We start from the raw sequence: 14,238 nt of genomic DNA, 5'->3' as shown, positions 1-14,238 counted from the left end.
ACTCTCTTGTATTTTAATATAACCCCATTGTACTTTCAATATAGCACGTGACTCTCTTGTATTTTAATATAAGTACATAACCCCCTTGTACTTTCAATAAATTTCATCTTTAATGAGCATGGTTATTTACGAAATAGAATACCACATGGATGTCATGTGATTATATTAAAGTCCAGGGGGTCATGTGCACAAAATTCAAACCATTGGGAGTTAAGTGCTATTTACCCTTTTATTATGTAAATCGGGAAAATAATCTGAAGAAAATATAATATAAAGTTGTTGTTTGCTAGTATACTATGTAGAGTTTAGTATAGTTGAACTTCTATAAATTAATTAATTTGTGCTATTAAAACTCAAATTTGAGAAATATAGTATTTTTTTCTATGTATAAATAATTGTAGCTATATATACAAAACTTGAATTTGAGTTATTTATATAACTTCCTCAAGCACAACTACACAAATCACATTTTACAACATACATATATGTATAAGTGTATGTATATATAAGACACCAAAAACTGAGCTTATCTATCGATTAGACAAGACAGATGCACTCCAAGAAAGCATTACATCTCGAGCAACCGAAGGAAGATCTGTGAAAAAAAAAAAAAAAGCAAATAAAACCGTTAGAAGTTGCATCCGCTAATTAAGCTTTTCGAAAAGTGGTGGGGGACATGGCCCCTGTGAGCTTTTTTTACGAAGGCTTTTTTTTACCTTGAGCTACTTGCAAAGCTACTGAACGTACGTCTATTTGGTCCTCGAGCAGTCTGTACACATCTACAAGCTGCAAAAGGCATGCTCGTTTTAGATAATGGCGACCTCGTAAATATTTTAAGTAAATTGTATTATTTACTTTCTACTAACCTCTTGAATATGAAGCTTGGAATCTTCGGTAAGAGCAAGAAGAAGCTGCCTTCGAATCCCTTCGTCGATTAGGAAAAGGCGGGTCCCGTCTTTGATTGTGTCTGTGAGGTCCAATTTGTTCAGAGCTTGATGCTCCGTAGACCTTTCTCTGGCATTAGCAAAAAGGGTTGAATGACATAAATACCCCTCAAGGGAAAGAAATAGTATGGCTACTGAATGAGAAAAAGGAAAGTAAAAGGGTTTTAGAATACAAACGTGTTGTTTCCCTGATAAGCGGGGTTGCTGCTCATCTTTGACACGTTTTCCTTTGCTAGAACAATTAGGTTCTCGAGCCGTTTCCACTGGAAAACCCCGTCTTTAAATAAAACCTGCCAAATAAAGCAAAAAATCGAGTCGGAGTATTAAGCAAGTGATCATTAAATTTATTTCAAATTTATTACTTGCAATATGATTTGTGTGTAGTTTTGCAACTTTTTTTAGGACATGGAGATATATGTATGTAAATTGTTCGGAACTACGATATCAAAGGATCAAACTTGCGCTTATAATAGAGAACTCGTTACATATTGCATCGTAGACTTTAAAATGAGTAGCAGAGTTAGCAGGTTTTTTAAGCACGTAATATTGCTGACGAAGAAGAGATCGATATTTTCTCATTAAAATACGACGTACACCAGTAAAAAAATTGATGCCACCTCTTCTTATCAGGTTAGTTAGATAAAACAAAAAAACCGAAAAAGACGAAGAGGGAGTTAACAGCGTATGTGAACGGAGGTTGTGAGATAACCTGAATAAGACGTGAACGTAAAGCAGGATTTGGATCTGTGAGAAGACGCTTTGCTATATAAGGATAGGCAACCTGGTCAAATGATGAGCAAAAAATGATTAATTAAAAAAAACCGAAAAAATAAAAATCGGAATATAGTTAAAATGATAGGCATTTTCGAAATAGGTGAAAGTCAGGTGTTTCTATTATCCGAGAAAAAAACAGTTCAGACGAATATGGTCAAAGAGTCCATGCTGGCACATTATGCTCATTAGCTTCTGTTGAAGTATAATAATAATAAGGAAATAGTTGTGCTAGCAGTAAAACACGTTACCTCGAGGAACTTGAAATCGCGCTTCAGGGTGAAGCAAATGCCTTCTTGAGTCAACAGAGAGCGAATAACGAGAGAGAACCTCTCTGGAATGCGAATTGGATAATTGTAAACTAGTTGATTAAACTTGCCTGTGAGGATTGTGACACATTTAATTAGAAAACTGCACGGAAACTTAAGTAGCAATCGGGGAAAAGACGAAATTTAAAAACTTCATAAGCTGATAAATAAAAGATAGCATGAATAACAAAATAACAAGAAACAACACATTGGAACCCTTTCAAACCAAATAGAAATTACAAAAATATACCTGTAACACTTCTAAAGTTAAAGTCGGAAAGCCCTTTTCCAACAGAGTTCTGCCATATTGACTCCAAAGCAGGAACAATTGGGGAGACATCGGTTCCACTGGCCAGAAAACCGAGCCTGGTAAAATCATTGGCCATCTCAGCATAGTCTTCATTTACAGCATGGACAACGGCGTCGATAAGAATTTGTTTATTTTGCTGCAAAATAATAGTGAAACAAACAGTTAACATCTCTCTAGATTTTTTTTCTTTTTAAACAAATACAAATAAAAGATGGCCTTATAACACGAGCTGTCAAGCACACACGCAACTGGGATCGAACCCAACCTTGCTAATATATTATTAGTACCTGACTGAGAACAGCCACATTCCCGAAATCCACGTAAGCAATACGCCCATCACGCATGGCAAATATATTTCCAGGGTGCGGGTCACCATGAAATAGACCAAACTCTAGCAACTGTCGCAGGGCGGCACTCACTCCAACAGTCAAAAACCCGGCTACATCAATTCCTTCATCCTTGATAGCCTGTATCATCAACAAATAACCATTGTTAAATACATATCTACCTGCTCTTTTAATTTTTTTAAATGTCGATTGACATTCGAACCTGAGGGTCTGTGCATCGAATTCCATCGATCCACTCCATCACTAACACACGTGAACCACAAAGTTGCTTATAAACACGGGGAATTTTAACTGTAGGGTCGTCCTTAAAGTTCTCAAGAAAATCTTCAATATTACGGGCTTCCTGGGAAAGCAAACGAGAAAGAATCTGATGATGACTCATCGCCCAAATAAATATGTTCAATTTTATACGAGTTGCAGTTATAATTCAAGTCTGTTTTCTCATAAACGAAGCAATATAAGTGATTTGGAAGGGTAAACGGAAAGTAGGAAGAGGAGTGTGCCAACATAGATATCACATTCAAATAGTGAGCGAATCGGTCAGTGAGTGTGTGTGGATATACACACTCACATATGTGTGTGTGTGTATATATATATATTGAGAGAGAGAAAGCGAGTCCATCTGTAGAAAAAGGTAAGAGTGGATAACTGTACCAAGGTATAGTCAAGCTCCTCCAAAAGCTTTTCACCAAATTCATCAACTATAAGCTCTGCATTACAACCCAGTTTCTGCAGGCTGATGCCATTCAAAAATGAAGCTAGCGTACGAAATAGAAAAAGATCTCTATAAATGATGGGCTCTATCTCAGGCCTTTGCACCTGCACGAACATAACAGTGAACCAATTCAGGAATTTTATTCATGAGTTTAAGCATGAAAAATTACAATCAATAAAACAAGAGATAAAAACATGCCAGAGAAGAATAAATAACGAAGAATCATGCTTTATAACTGACAAGCAAAGAAAAGGGATGACCTAGTAATATTCCAGAGTATGCAAGTCACTCTGTAAAGTGATAAAACAAGAAACGGATGGCAAATAATATACTGTAGTAGAATGTATTATACACCATCCAGGAATTTGCCTTTAGTCAAACAAGACACAACATTCAGTGTGATAGGTAGATAACTCAAAATACATAATTCCATAATATCTATGAAAAAAATATTTCTGCGAGATGCAAGAACAAAATCAAAAGCATCAAATGATAATTGATTAAACTTTGAAACCTTAATAGCAACATCTTCTCCAGATGATCGAAGTGTGGCTCGATATACTTGACCCAAGCTTGCTGCTGCAATCGTCTCTGATGAAATTTTGCTGAAAACAGCCTCAAGTGGTTGTCCCAGTTCCTCTTCTATGATGGCAAAAGCGATCTACACCATTCTAATGATGGGTTGTCAATTTAAAATAATATTAGAGATAGGAGTCATAAAAACGATAACCAGGTACCTCATTAGGGAAAGAAGGAACATCATCTTGAAGGATGCAAAGTTCATTCATGTAATCCTCTCTAATAATATCAGGCCTATTCGCAAGCACCTTTTTTGAAAAATAAAAATTGAAAAACGAGAGTTTAGTCAAGAAAGGCAGATAAAGGATACTAAAAAAAAATCTTGAACATAGCAATGACAAGTCAGCTAGGAGTTTAAATCAGATCATGAATCCCTGAAAAATAGGAAGTATGAACATTTATTATAAATATCAAATAGAATCATCACAAACATCATAAGAAACCAAGGTTCTCTAGTGCACAGAAGGGGAAAAACCTGCCCAGCTTTGATGAAAGAAGGACCCAAGTCACAGAGCAGATTCCTTAGTTGACGTGCACGGAAAGGAACAACTTCTTCATCACGACCCACAAAGCAATCATACATCAAGGTGGACCAATAGAATCCCAAATTCCATACAATTTGCACTCCTCTACCAATTAATGACAATATTGCCCCTCTCGACTCCAGTACTTTATTGCTCACCTACATAAGTAACCAAAACGATTTATTAGCAAAATATAATTCGTATTAACAAAGTAATTTGATATAGGAAGAGCTCAACTAAGACCAAGAAAAAATTCTGAAGCAAAATGTTTAGAACATTTCTTGTGATCGAATTACTAGACCACGCAAATGCAAATTTAGAATCTAACAATGGCCCAATTTCGATCAAATCAATCAATTGAAACAATTAGAATCACTAATGGCACAGAATATCGGTTTCAGTTGAAAACAATGGCAGCACTTATGGCAAGAGAATAACATTAGATTCCACGCAATTTCTGCATAAATACTTATTCAAATTAACCGTTTCGATTTCAATAATCTAAATCGAACGAAATACCGAGGTACAGCACGAACTCAGTAACCGTAAGACAAACTTCTCAGTGCTAGAAACATAACCAAGAAAAAAAAATTATGATAAATTGATAAAGCTGATATTATGAAGGAATCAAATAGCAATTTCAGGTGAAAGTAAAGGAGCTGAAAATATTCACAGAATCGAAACGAAGATCGACAACAACAAATCAAATGCATAAATAATTACATACTGACTCTGGGGTGTACTTTCGGAAGGGAACACAAACACCGCGTTCAATATCAAGCTGGTCTAACGCGCTATTACTGCTTGTACCTAGGGGCTTCTCGACTTGTACCAACGAATCGCTCTTCCGCGCTCGAATTCTCACGGTTCTTCTAGTTGAATACTTCCGATTCAATTTCACATAATTCCGGTGGTTCTTCGGGTAATTAATCACCGGCGAAAGCAACGGCGAAGATGATGAAATGTGTGTACAGCTCGAGCAAATCAACTCCATTTTTTTTTTTTTTGCTTAATTGGAGTTACTGAAAGTGGAAGAAATTGAATCAAAACTCAAATTGCTGTTTGTGTATACATAATAAAGAAGCGATTTTTGGGTTCTGATTTCTACCTAAATTGGTTAGGGTTTCCAAAATTGGGATGAATTTGAGATGGGTTTTTGCTCGGATTTCATGCAAATGGTGTGGCTGTGATGGTGAAGACGTACACGAAAAAATGGGTGGAGAGGAGAGAGGAAATGATGCTTCCACGAGTTGTGCGTTCTGCTTCACAGGTTGTACTTTTTGACTTTTGTGGTGTTTGATTTTATACTCTTTTGGCAAAATGAAAATACTAGGACCAGAATTTGTTATTAATCTCGTAAAAAGACAAAAGGGAAAAATAATTTATTATTCTTCTTCATAACAAGATAATGATGACACGTGGATATTAATTAATATACATACTACTAAAGATTAGTCAAGTTTGGTCGATAAAAGTAGAAGACATAAATGTTTTCCAGATTTGCAAGTGGGGAACTTTGAAATAATTTTTAAAATTAATATTAAAATCATCTTGGAGATTTTTATTTTTGTCCTTTTTATTTTTTATCAGAAGAATGATAGTTATTGATTCTCTAATTCCGTTATTGTCTCGAACCCACGATTAAATAGTTTTACGGGCAAGGTGTGCTTCCCAACGGACTACCTTATCTTGACCATAATTGAAACTTTGGACTCGGTTGAAGTTACCCCTCTATAAGTTATTTAGTACAAATCAATTTATCAACAAAATGAATTTTGTCGTCCATAGTGAAGGAATTTGCAGCCGAACCATATAGATGCATATGATAAATCTACACTCGTATAATAGCTTGCAAATAATACGAGGGTCGTTAACAAATTTGAACTTGTGTCAGTTGACATAAATTGGTTTGCTCCGATTATTATGTCATTTGCAAAACAATGATTATCACTTTTGAAGAATTTTGTCGTTTCATATTCTATATCACTCTATAATTTCAAGACTTCATTTATTACTCTTTCCCAAAATTTACCCTTATTACTCATAAATTAATCTCAATATTAATTGATGAGTGAAAAGATAATTAGTATGAAATATATTTTAGTCACACATATATATATAGATTCTAGGGGTAATATGCTAAAAGTCCCTCAATATAAACCTAATTTAAAGTGGATGACAACCTCAAATGAAATATATTAACTAAATCCTTAGTTCAAAATAAAATTTGACTCACACCCTTTTATTTTTGTTTAACCCGAAAATACCCTTAATATAAATAATAATAAATTAGGTTTTTCTCTCATTAATCTTTCTCCCCTCTTTTTTTTCCCAGCCACCCCACCGCAATTGTGTCTCTCGTCTTTTGAACCGTTTCAACTCTTTCTCCACTTCTCTCATATTTCTGCAAACTGAAGATTTCGGTGTCGTCGAAATTTGAGGACCCAACCAGATCTGACACGGAGGAGTAGAGAAGGCTGAAGAAGGAGATGTGGAGATCTGGGTTTTTTAACGCATTAGGATTTTTGTTGACGGCTAGGGTTTTGTCGATAGGAGTTGGCGGCGGCTGCAAGTTGTTGGCTGCTAGGGTTTGGCGACGGGTGAGAGTTTGTTTTGCTGCCAGAGTTTGGAATAGTACGTCGTAGTAAACCATAGTACGCTGTAGTATATCATAGTATACCAGTATATCATAGTACACCAGTATATCATAGTACATCATAGTCTACTACAGTATTAACAACAGATAAAATTAAAAAATATATATATAAAAAATACGTAAATTAAATTAAAAAAATGAAAAATATATTTTTTGTAATTTTCAATATTATATATATAAAAAAGAATTTTTATTTTTTTTACAAATAGTGTAAGAAATGTTAAAATGATGAAAGGAAAAAAAAACACGTGTTTGCTGTAAAGAAAAAAATGAAAATATTAGATGCAAACTAAAAAGATGATAAATGCAATTGAATTTTACTTAATACAGAATTTGAATTTGTGTATTGAGGGGTATTTTTGGAACGAATTTTATAAAGAATGTGTTGCAAATGTTTAGTTAAACTTGTCATTTAGTTCTAATAAGTTTTGTCACTAGGGACTTATATCTTAAGGCCCCTAGATTCTAAGATTTGTTAAGATTTGTACGAATAAATTATAATGGAACTTATTTTAGGTGGAATTGCCTGTTGGGCTTTATTATCAGGGCTGATAGCTAACTATGGGCCTAGATCCAATAAAGTAAAGGGTAAATTACAATCGCCCCCCTGAGCTAAGGTTTAATACGAAAAACCCCATATTGTTTACATAAATACATCAACCCCTACAATTTATTGATTTCTTACATTAACACCATTGTGCATGGGGTGGATGTAACAAATTTACAAATTACAGGGGTGGATATAATTTCTCAAAAATAAGGGGTGCTATGAAATTATACTTTACATTAGGGAGGTGGTTGTAATTACCTAAAGCAAACTCTAGTTAAAAAAAAAAAAAAAAAAAAAAAATTCTAATTTTGTATTTGACCGGCAACGAGCGGAAATCCAAAGCTTTTTCTCCAACCCCGATCAAAATCAAAACCCTGATTAGGGTTTCTTGCTCCGGCGGTTCTTGCTCCGGCGGGAACAAATTGAAGAATTCTTCTCTCCGTAATCCTCGAGCAAGATGAATCTATCGTTCAACAACGCCAAATCCAAATCCACTCGCGTCAAAAAATTGCCGGCGGCGCCCTTCGCTGATTCCGACGAACCCGAAGCCTCCACCAAAACTTACGTCGTCGAGTTCCTTTCCGGCGAAGGACCACCGCCGGACTCCACAATCAAATCAATTGCCCCAATTCCGAACGTTTGGCGCCCCAATAAGAAACTCAAAAACCTCCACAATCTCCCCCAAATTTCCCAATCGGACGGCGCAGATTCCGCCGTCAAGTTCGAGGTGGATCCCGTCTGCAAACCTGAACCTACAGATGGTTCCGTCGTATATGGCCTCAATCTCCGCCAGCCATCGGCCACCACTAGTGGTGTTCCTGTTCCTGCTCGCGACCGTGGTGAAACTATTGCTGACTTGGAATTGAGGAAACTGAAGGAGGATCTGGAGAAGCTTCCGGAAGACTCCGGGATGGATGATTATACGGATGTGCCGGTGGATGAGTTTGCTGCAGCGCTGCTCTCGGGGTACGGTTGGAAAGAAGGTGCAGGCATCGGCCGCAATAGGAAGGAGGATGTGAAAGTTCCCGAGGTTAAGAAGAAGATCGGTAGAGGAGGGTTAGGGTTTATCGAAGAAATCCCGGAGAAACAGATTGATACTAACGGCAATGCTGCTAGCGAGAATCCGGTGAATGGAAATGAGAAGACGGAGAGTCGGACAGAAAAGAAGGGTTTTTTTCCGGTGGGTAAAGAGTTGAGGATAGTTAATGGGAGGAAGATCGGGATGAAGGGTAAAATAGTCAATGTGAAAAGCGGAGGGGATTTATTGGTTCTAAGGTTATCGAGGAGCAACGAGAAGGTGGAAGTCCCGAGTAGGGATGTAGCGGAGTTGGGCTCTGAAGATGAAGAGAAGTGTTTGCGAAAGTTGAAGGAATTGGAAATTAAAGACAATAAGGATCGGAATCTTTCAAGAAAGAGAGATGAACAAGAAGAAAAGCCAAGGAAGGAGAAAATTAGCTGGTTGAGGAATCATATTAGAGTGAGGATTATAAGTAAGAAGTTGAAAGGTGGGAGATTGTACTTGAAGAAGGGGGTGGTTGTGGATGTTGTGGGGCCAGGAATGTGCGATATATCGGTCGATGAAAGCAGGGAGTTAGTACAAGGGGTGGACCAGGAGTTGTTGGAGACTGCACTTCCGAAAAGAGGAGGGCCGGTTCTTGTTTTGTACGGTAGATACAAGGGTGTGTATGGGAGTCTGGTGGAGAGAGACTCGGAGAAGGAGACATGCGTGCTTCGAGATGAAGATACACATGAGTTGCTGAATGTGAGGCTCGAGCAGATCGCAGAGTACACAGGTGACCCGAGCGATATTGGTTATTAAATAATGTTGTTCTAATTTTTCTCCATTAAAAATATAACTTAAGATTTTCGTGTGCGCGCTATAGAACTGCTTCCAAGTGCAATACAGAGAGAATGGTTCAAAGCTGTTTGTCAACTTTCTGTTTTAACCGTTTGAAGTCGTTTTTCGTAGTAACCGTAATATTTGATATATGATCCATGATGTGATGTTCTCTTTGTACTTGTGTTGAATTTGACATGGAGATATATGCTAATGTAGCTTCTCTTGAAAGGCCGAAGTATTTTCTGTTTTAGCTTTTGCATCATAGTTGCATTACATCAGTGGCAACTTCTTCAATTGTTTGTGTTTGAGATAGTTGAACATTAACAAGAGATTTGTTGAAACATTCTGCACCTTAGCCTATCTAAATACATACATACATAAGTAGGTCAAGGTTTGTGTAGATATTGAATTTTGTGTGTCAGCATTGCAACCAGAGTAGTTTCCAAGTTCATAAGTAACTTTGATGAATAAAATAAACATGACTTCTTGAGAACCAAAAAAAAAAAAGATTAAAAATGTAAACAAGCATTACAAGCATAGTTTCAATCCAAAAGCCAGTGGCTGAAATTAAATATTTCAATCAAACGAAATACATGTGAATAGTCGTTTAACGTTCACCCCAGAAAATCGCGAGTGGGTGAAAGATCCAAACTATAAAGTAGAGAACTTAAATTAGACCAAAGTATTTACTTCTAAAACACAACACCGAAAATCCACATACGCTCACTCAGCAAACCGAAAATGAAAACCAGCACAAGTCCAGCAGTTTCCTAGTATGGACAGGCCCAGACAGCCATAAGTAATAAAAAACCAAGATCTTCCATAAGATGGGTTAAATTAGATCAGCCACGTTCATTGGCATTTCATCGATCTGTGTGCTGTAATATTGCTCGATATCTCTTAGGATTTTGATGTCGTCACTTTTGACGAAATTTATGGCAACACCCTGCACAACAATCATTAAAACCCACATTATATCAGCAGGGATAGGAAATCAGCACAGAGCCAATAATAACAACGAAAAAAGTGAGAACTAAAGAAAATAAATCAAACTTAATCTTGAAATGAATAACACAATTTGGAGCTTGAACGATAGTTGGGGACTTCGGGTAGGCGAAACAATTAACTCAAATGGAGCCTAAAAATTCGAAGTCCTCGTAACACAATTATTCAACTTTTATTCCTGCTTTACGATGCAGTAGTTTGAAGAATGATCTCAAAAGCAAGTGATATATTACCTTTCTCCCAAAACGGCCGGATCTTCCGATGCGATGGATGTAAAGCTCTCTGTTGTTTGGAAGATCATAATTAATCACCAAAGATACCTGGGCGAATACAAAGAGATAAATCAATTGCCACCTATTTGAGTATAAATTGGAAGAGTTGAGAGGGGTTAAAGAAAGGGGGAATGACTAGATTCAACCCACAAAACAGACAAACAGACGGGGATTATTGGATTTACAAGTGTACATATGTAGAATTTTTTCATTCCATTTTCACAGACAAGCATACCCCTGTAAAATACCTTGTCGTGCAAGATGGAAATTGGACAATATGCTTAACAAGCAATCACAGTCTAAGTACCTGTTGAACATCCAGTCCCCTAGCCCAAACATCTGTTGTGATAAGAACTCTGGTCTGGCCAGACCGAAATTCCGCCATAATTGCATCTCGCTCTTTTTGTGGCATATCTCCATGCATAGAAGAGACTGTAAAGTTATTCTCACGCATTTTTGCTGTCAGCCAATCCACCTGTCACATACAAAGGGAAGACATAAAATTTCAGTGACAGTAATTGCCATGACTATCAATTACTAGACAATTACCGATAACCAGGAAATATTAATAAGACAGTGCACTGTTAAAATCATGCCATAAAGGAGAGGTTTATACATCATTATACTTAATAGCCATTAGAAATAGTAACAAATAAAACATCAAAGAATGTTGAAGCAAGTCACTGGAAAAGTACCTTCCGCTTTGTGTTACAGAAGATAACAGCTTGGGTAATTGTGAGGGTATCATATAAATCGCATAAAGTGTCAAATTTCCATTCTTCTCTTTCTACAGCGACAAAGAATTGCTTGATGCCCTGTCATTAAAAAGGATAAAAATCAGTAATCATGGATCAGAACAGATCTGATGCAAAATCCAAATTTTAACACCCACGAAACTTGTGCCCATGAGAGAAGGTTTTACAAGAATTTTTATGTCAAAAGAGTTAGGATCTAAAGATGCTAATCGGCAGAAACTGATACTTCATAAATTTTCAAGATACATAGACATAAATCCAACCCCTCTATTTACTGATACATGTCACTAAATAGGGCTGAGAAGCGTGGATAGTTGCCCATTACACCCAAACTTGCTTCCCAACTTCTACAGAACTATCCTTACAGAATGAAGATAGGTGGAAGAGTATACCTCGAGGGTCAACTCATCACGCTTTACAAGAATCCGAACAGGATCAGTCATGAACTTGCTTGTGATTTCCAATATTTCATTTGGAAGGGTGGCAGAGATCAAGACAACCTACAATAACAATTCCCTCATATCAAACAATATATATAAATATGGGAACATAAATACTTTTTTGGAAAAAAAATGACAGAAGAGGATGAGAAATTTCCGCAACAAGATGGAGACTCCTTATATAGATCAGCACAGACATGGAAACAAAAATTAAATCTCTGCAATACATGACAAATGATATGATATACATAAAAGTTTCATGCAAAGTACCAAATATATTCCTTAATAAAAATTAAGAAACTTAAAATGAAGAGATCTGGTCCTGGTTTTTATTTTAAATGGCCAGAACAAGCGATTTCTTCCTAGTTGAAAATACATTGAGAAAACAGATGATACGTATTTCCTCGATACGTGCACTAGACAAACCATGACATTATTCTGTACCAATGGCTCACTATTGCAGAAATTGTATACTCATGCCTCATAGTGCCTCGAAATGCATTTTACTGGTAACATTTCTCATAAACACACACACACACACACACACACACATATATATATATATATATATATATATACATATATATATATATATATATAGAGAGAGAGAGAGAGAGAGAGAGAGAGAGATCACCTGAAGCTCTGGCGGAAGATATCTGTAAACATCATAAATCTGATCCTTAAACCCTCTGCTCAGCATTTCATCAGACTCATCCTAACAATTTTACAAGAAAGAGAAAATGTTATAAGAAGAACAGCATAAATAAGGTATAAGATGATGATAAAATGACTGGACAGATATATCAAAAGTACCATGCACAAAAAACTACTCCAAGAGTCCAAGTACATCAAATGAGAGAAGTAAAATGGAACTCACCAGAATTAATAGTTTGATTGCTCTAGTTCGTAAAGTTCTCCTCTTGATCATGTCACAAACTCTGCCTGGAGTACCCGACACCACTTGAACTCCATGCTCTAATTTTCTAATATCCTCACCGACACTTTTACCTCCAACACAAGCATGAGCTTGTATATTTATAAAGTCACCAATTGCCAATATTACTTTCTCTGTCTGGGCAGCCAGCTCTCTTGTAGGTGACAGTATCAAGGCTTGGACCCTAAATTTAAGAAGAACACGAGTAAATCAAATATTTAAAAAAAACATCATTAACTGAACTTCTTTTCAGACACAAGTTAAACTATACTAGTTATGGGCCTTACGGCACAAACGGGACGAGCACATCTACTCTTCTCAATGCTAAATAATATGAACCGCATACCCTATAACCTCAATTAAATAAATTCAATAAGATGTCCAGACTCCATAGAGAAGCAATTCATTCATAATTAACAACCAAAAGATGATTACAAAACCTCAAAATAAAAAAGCTCACTAAAAAGCAGAAGTTGACCTAGAAACAGAACCCTAATTTCTAAAATTGAAATTCAAAGATAGAGGCTAACACGACACATAGAATTAATTGCACAAAAAGAATATAAGGAGGGGGGAAGTAAAAAACCATACTCTGAGGACTTGGTATCGGCAATTTGGCAAACAGCAAGGGCAATCATGGAAGTCTTTCCCGTACCGGACTGCGCCTGAGCGATGACGTCACGGCCGGAGATAATAGGAAGAACAGCACGCTGCTGAATGGCGGAAGGCTTCTCGAATCCGTAGTTGTAGATTCCTCTGAGGAGGTCGTCCTTTATCCCCATCTCGTCGAAGCTCATGATTGGCTCCACCCCTTTCGAAGTCTCGAATACGAGCTTAGCGTCGTCTTCGTCCATAGCTCGCCGCCCTCCTCCACCGCCTCTCTGAATCCCCGACGCCGCCGCCATATTGCTTAGCTGAGAGTCGCCGGAGGGGAGAATTACGGGAGAATTTCTTGTCGCGCGGAGAAAAGAGGGGGGAAAATAGAAACCCTAGGTCGCGATTTTTCTGCACCCAAATCTGATTATATTTGTGGTAGGGCAGAGAGTTCGAATATATTCTTGTATGGAAGAATTGGTTGCCGCTATTATTTAACAAGCAAATATACACACTCTTTATTACAAGCCCTACCCTTATTATTAAAAGACTAAAAAGGACTCAACTTTTATTTAGAAATTATTACTTTACTAGTACCATAATTCTCAAATAAAGTTGAGCATCTATCTATTAATACAGTCGAAACTATAATTTTTTTATTAATTTAGCAAAATATTATATTGTCAAACTACTA

At 36.8% G+C, this 14,238-nt stretch overlaps 3 protein-coding genes across 3 annotated transcripts; 1 reads left to right on the top strand and 2 right to left on the bottom strand.

The window, feature by feature from the left end:
• Nucleotides 1–358: 358 nt before the first annotated feature.
• Nucleotides 359–5,941, bottom strand: ACDO1 (Protein kinase superfamily protein). The gene is made up of 14 exons (XM_012981916.2): nt 5,226–5,941; nt 4,450–4,656; nt 4,133–4,222; nt 3,910–4,056; nt 3,335–3,499; nt 2,883–3,023; nt 2,621–2,800; nt 2,274–2,469; nt 1,967–2,094; nt 1,654–1,725; nt 1,122–1,234; nt 867–1,014; nt 717–786; nt 359–595 (listed from the first exon to the last, which is right to left on the bottom strand). Exons 1-14 carry the CDS (start codon nt 5,490–5,492, stop codon nt 531–533), a joined length of 1,989 nt encoding a protein of 662 aa, XP_012837370.1. The 5' UTR covers nt 5,493–5,941; the 3' UTR covers nt 359–530.
• A 2,067-nt stretch (nt 5,942–8,008) lies between these two features.
• Nucleotides 8,009–9,772, top strand: MOS2 (D111/G-patch domain-containing protein). Its single transcript, XM_012981915.2, has one exon. It carries the CDS (start codon nt 8,162–8,164, stop codon nt 9,521–9,523), a length of 1,362 nt encoding a protein of 453 aa, XP_012837369.1. The 5' UTR covers nt 8,009–8,161; the 3' UTR covers nt 9,524–9,772.
• A 312-nt stretch (nt 9,773–10,084) lies between these two features.
• LOC105957929 (eukaryotic initiation factor 4A-3) lies at nt 10,085–14,069 on the bottom strand. Its single transcript, XM_012981914.2, has 8 exons — nt 13,542–14,069; nt 12,894–13,134; nt 12,651–12,731; nt 11,969–12,076; nt 11,517–11,636; nt 11,129–11,296; nt 10,783–10,869; nt 10,085–10,490 (listed from the first exon to the last, which is right to left on the bottom strand). The coding sequence occupies exons 1-8, from the start codon at nt 13,853–13,855 to the stop codon at nt 10,377–10,379; spliced, it is 1,233 nt and encodes a 410-aa protein (XP_012837368.1). The 5' UTR covers nt 13,856–14,069; the 3' UTR covers nt 10,085–10,376.
• Nucleotides 14,070–14,238: the final 169 nt, after the last annotated feature.

Source organism: Erythranthe guttata, chromosome 1 (genome assembly GCF_056151865.1).
Source record: "Erythranthe guttata isolate IM_541 chromosome 1, IM_541, whole genome shotgun sequence".
In the NCBI taxonomy this organism is placed as follows: Eukaryota; Viridiplantae; Streptophyta; class Magnoliopsida; order Lamiales; family Phrymaceae; genus Erythranthe; species Erythranthe guttata.
The sequence above is the reverse complement of the archived record's forward strand: the minus strand, read 5'-3'. Positions and strand labels throughout refer to the sequence as shown.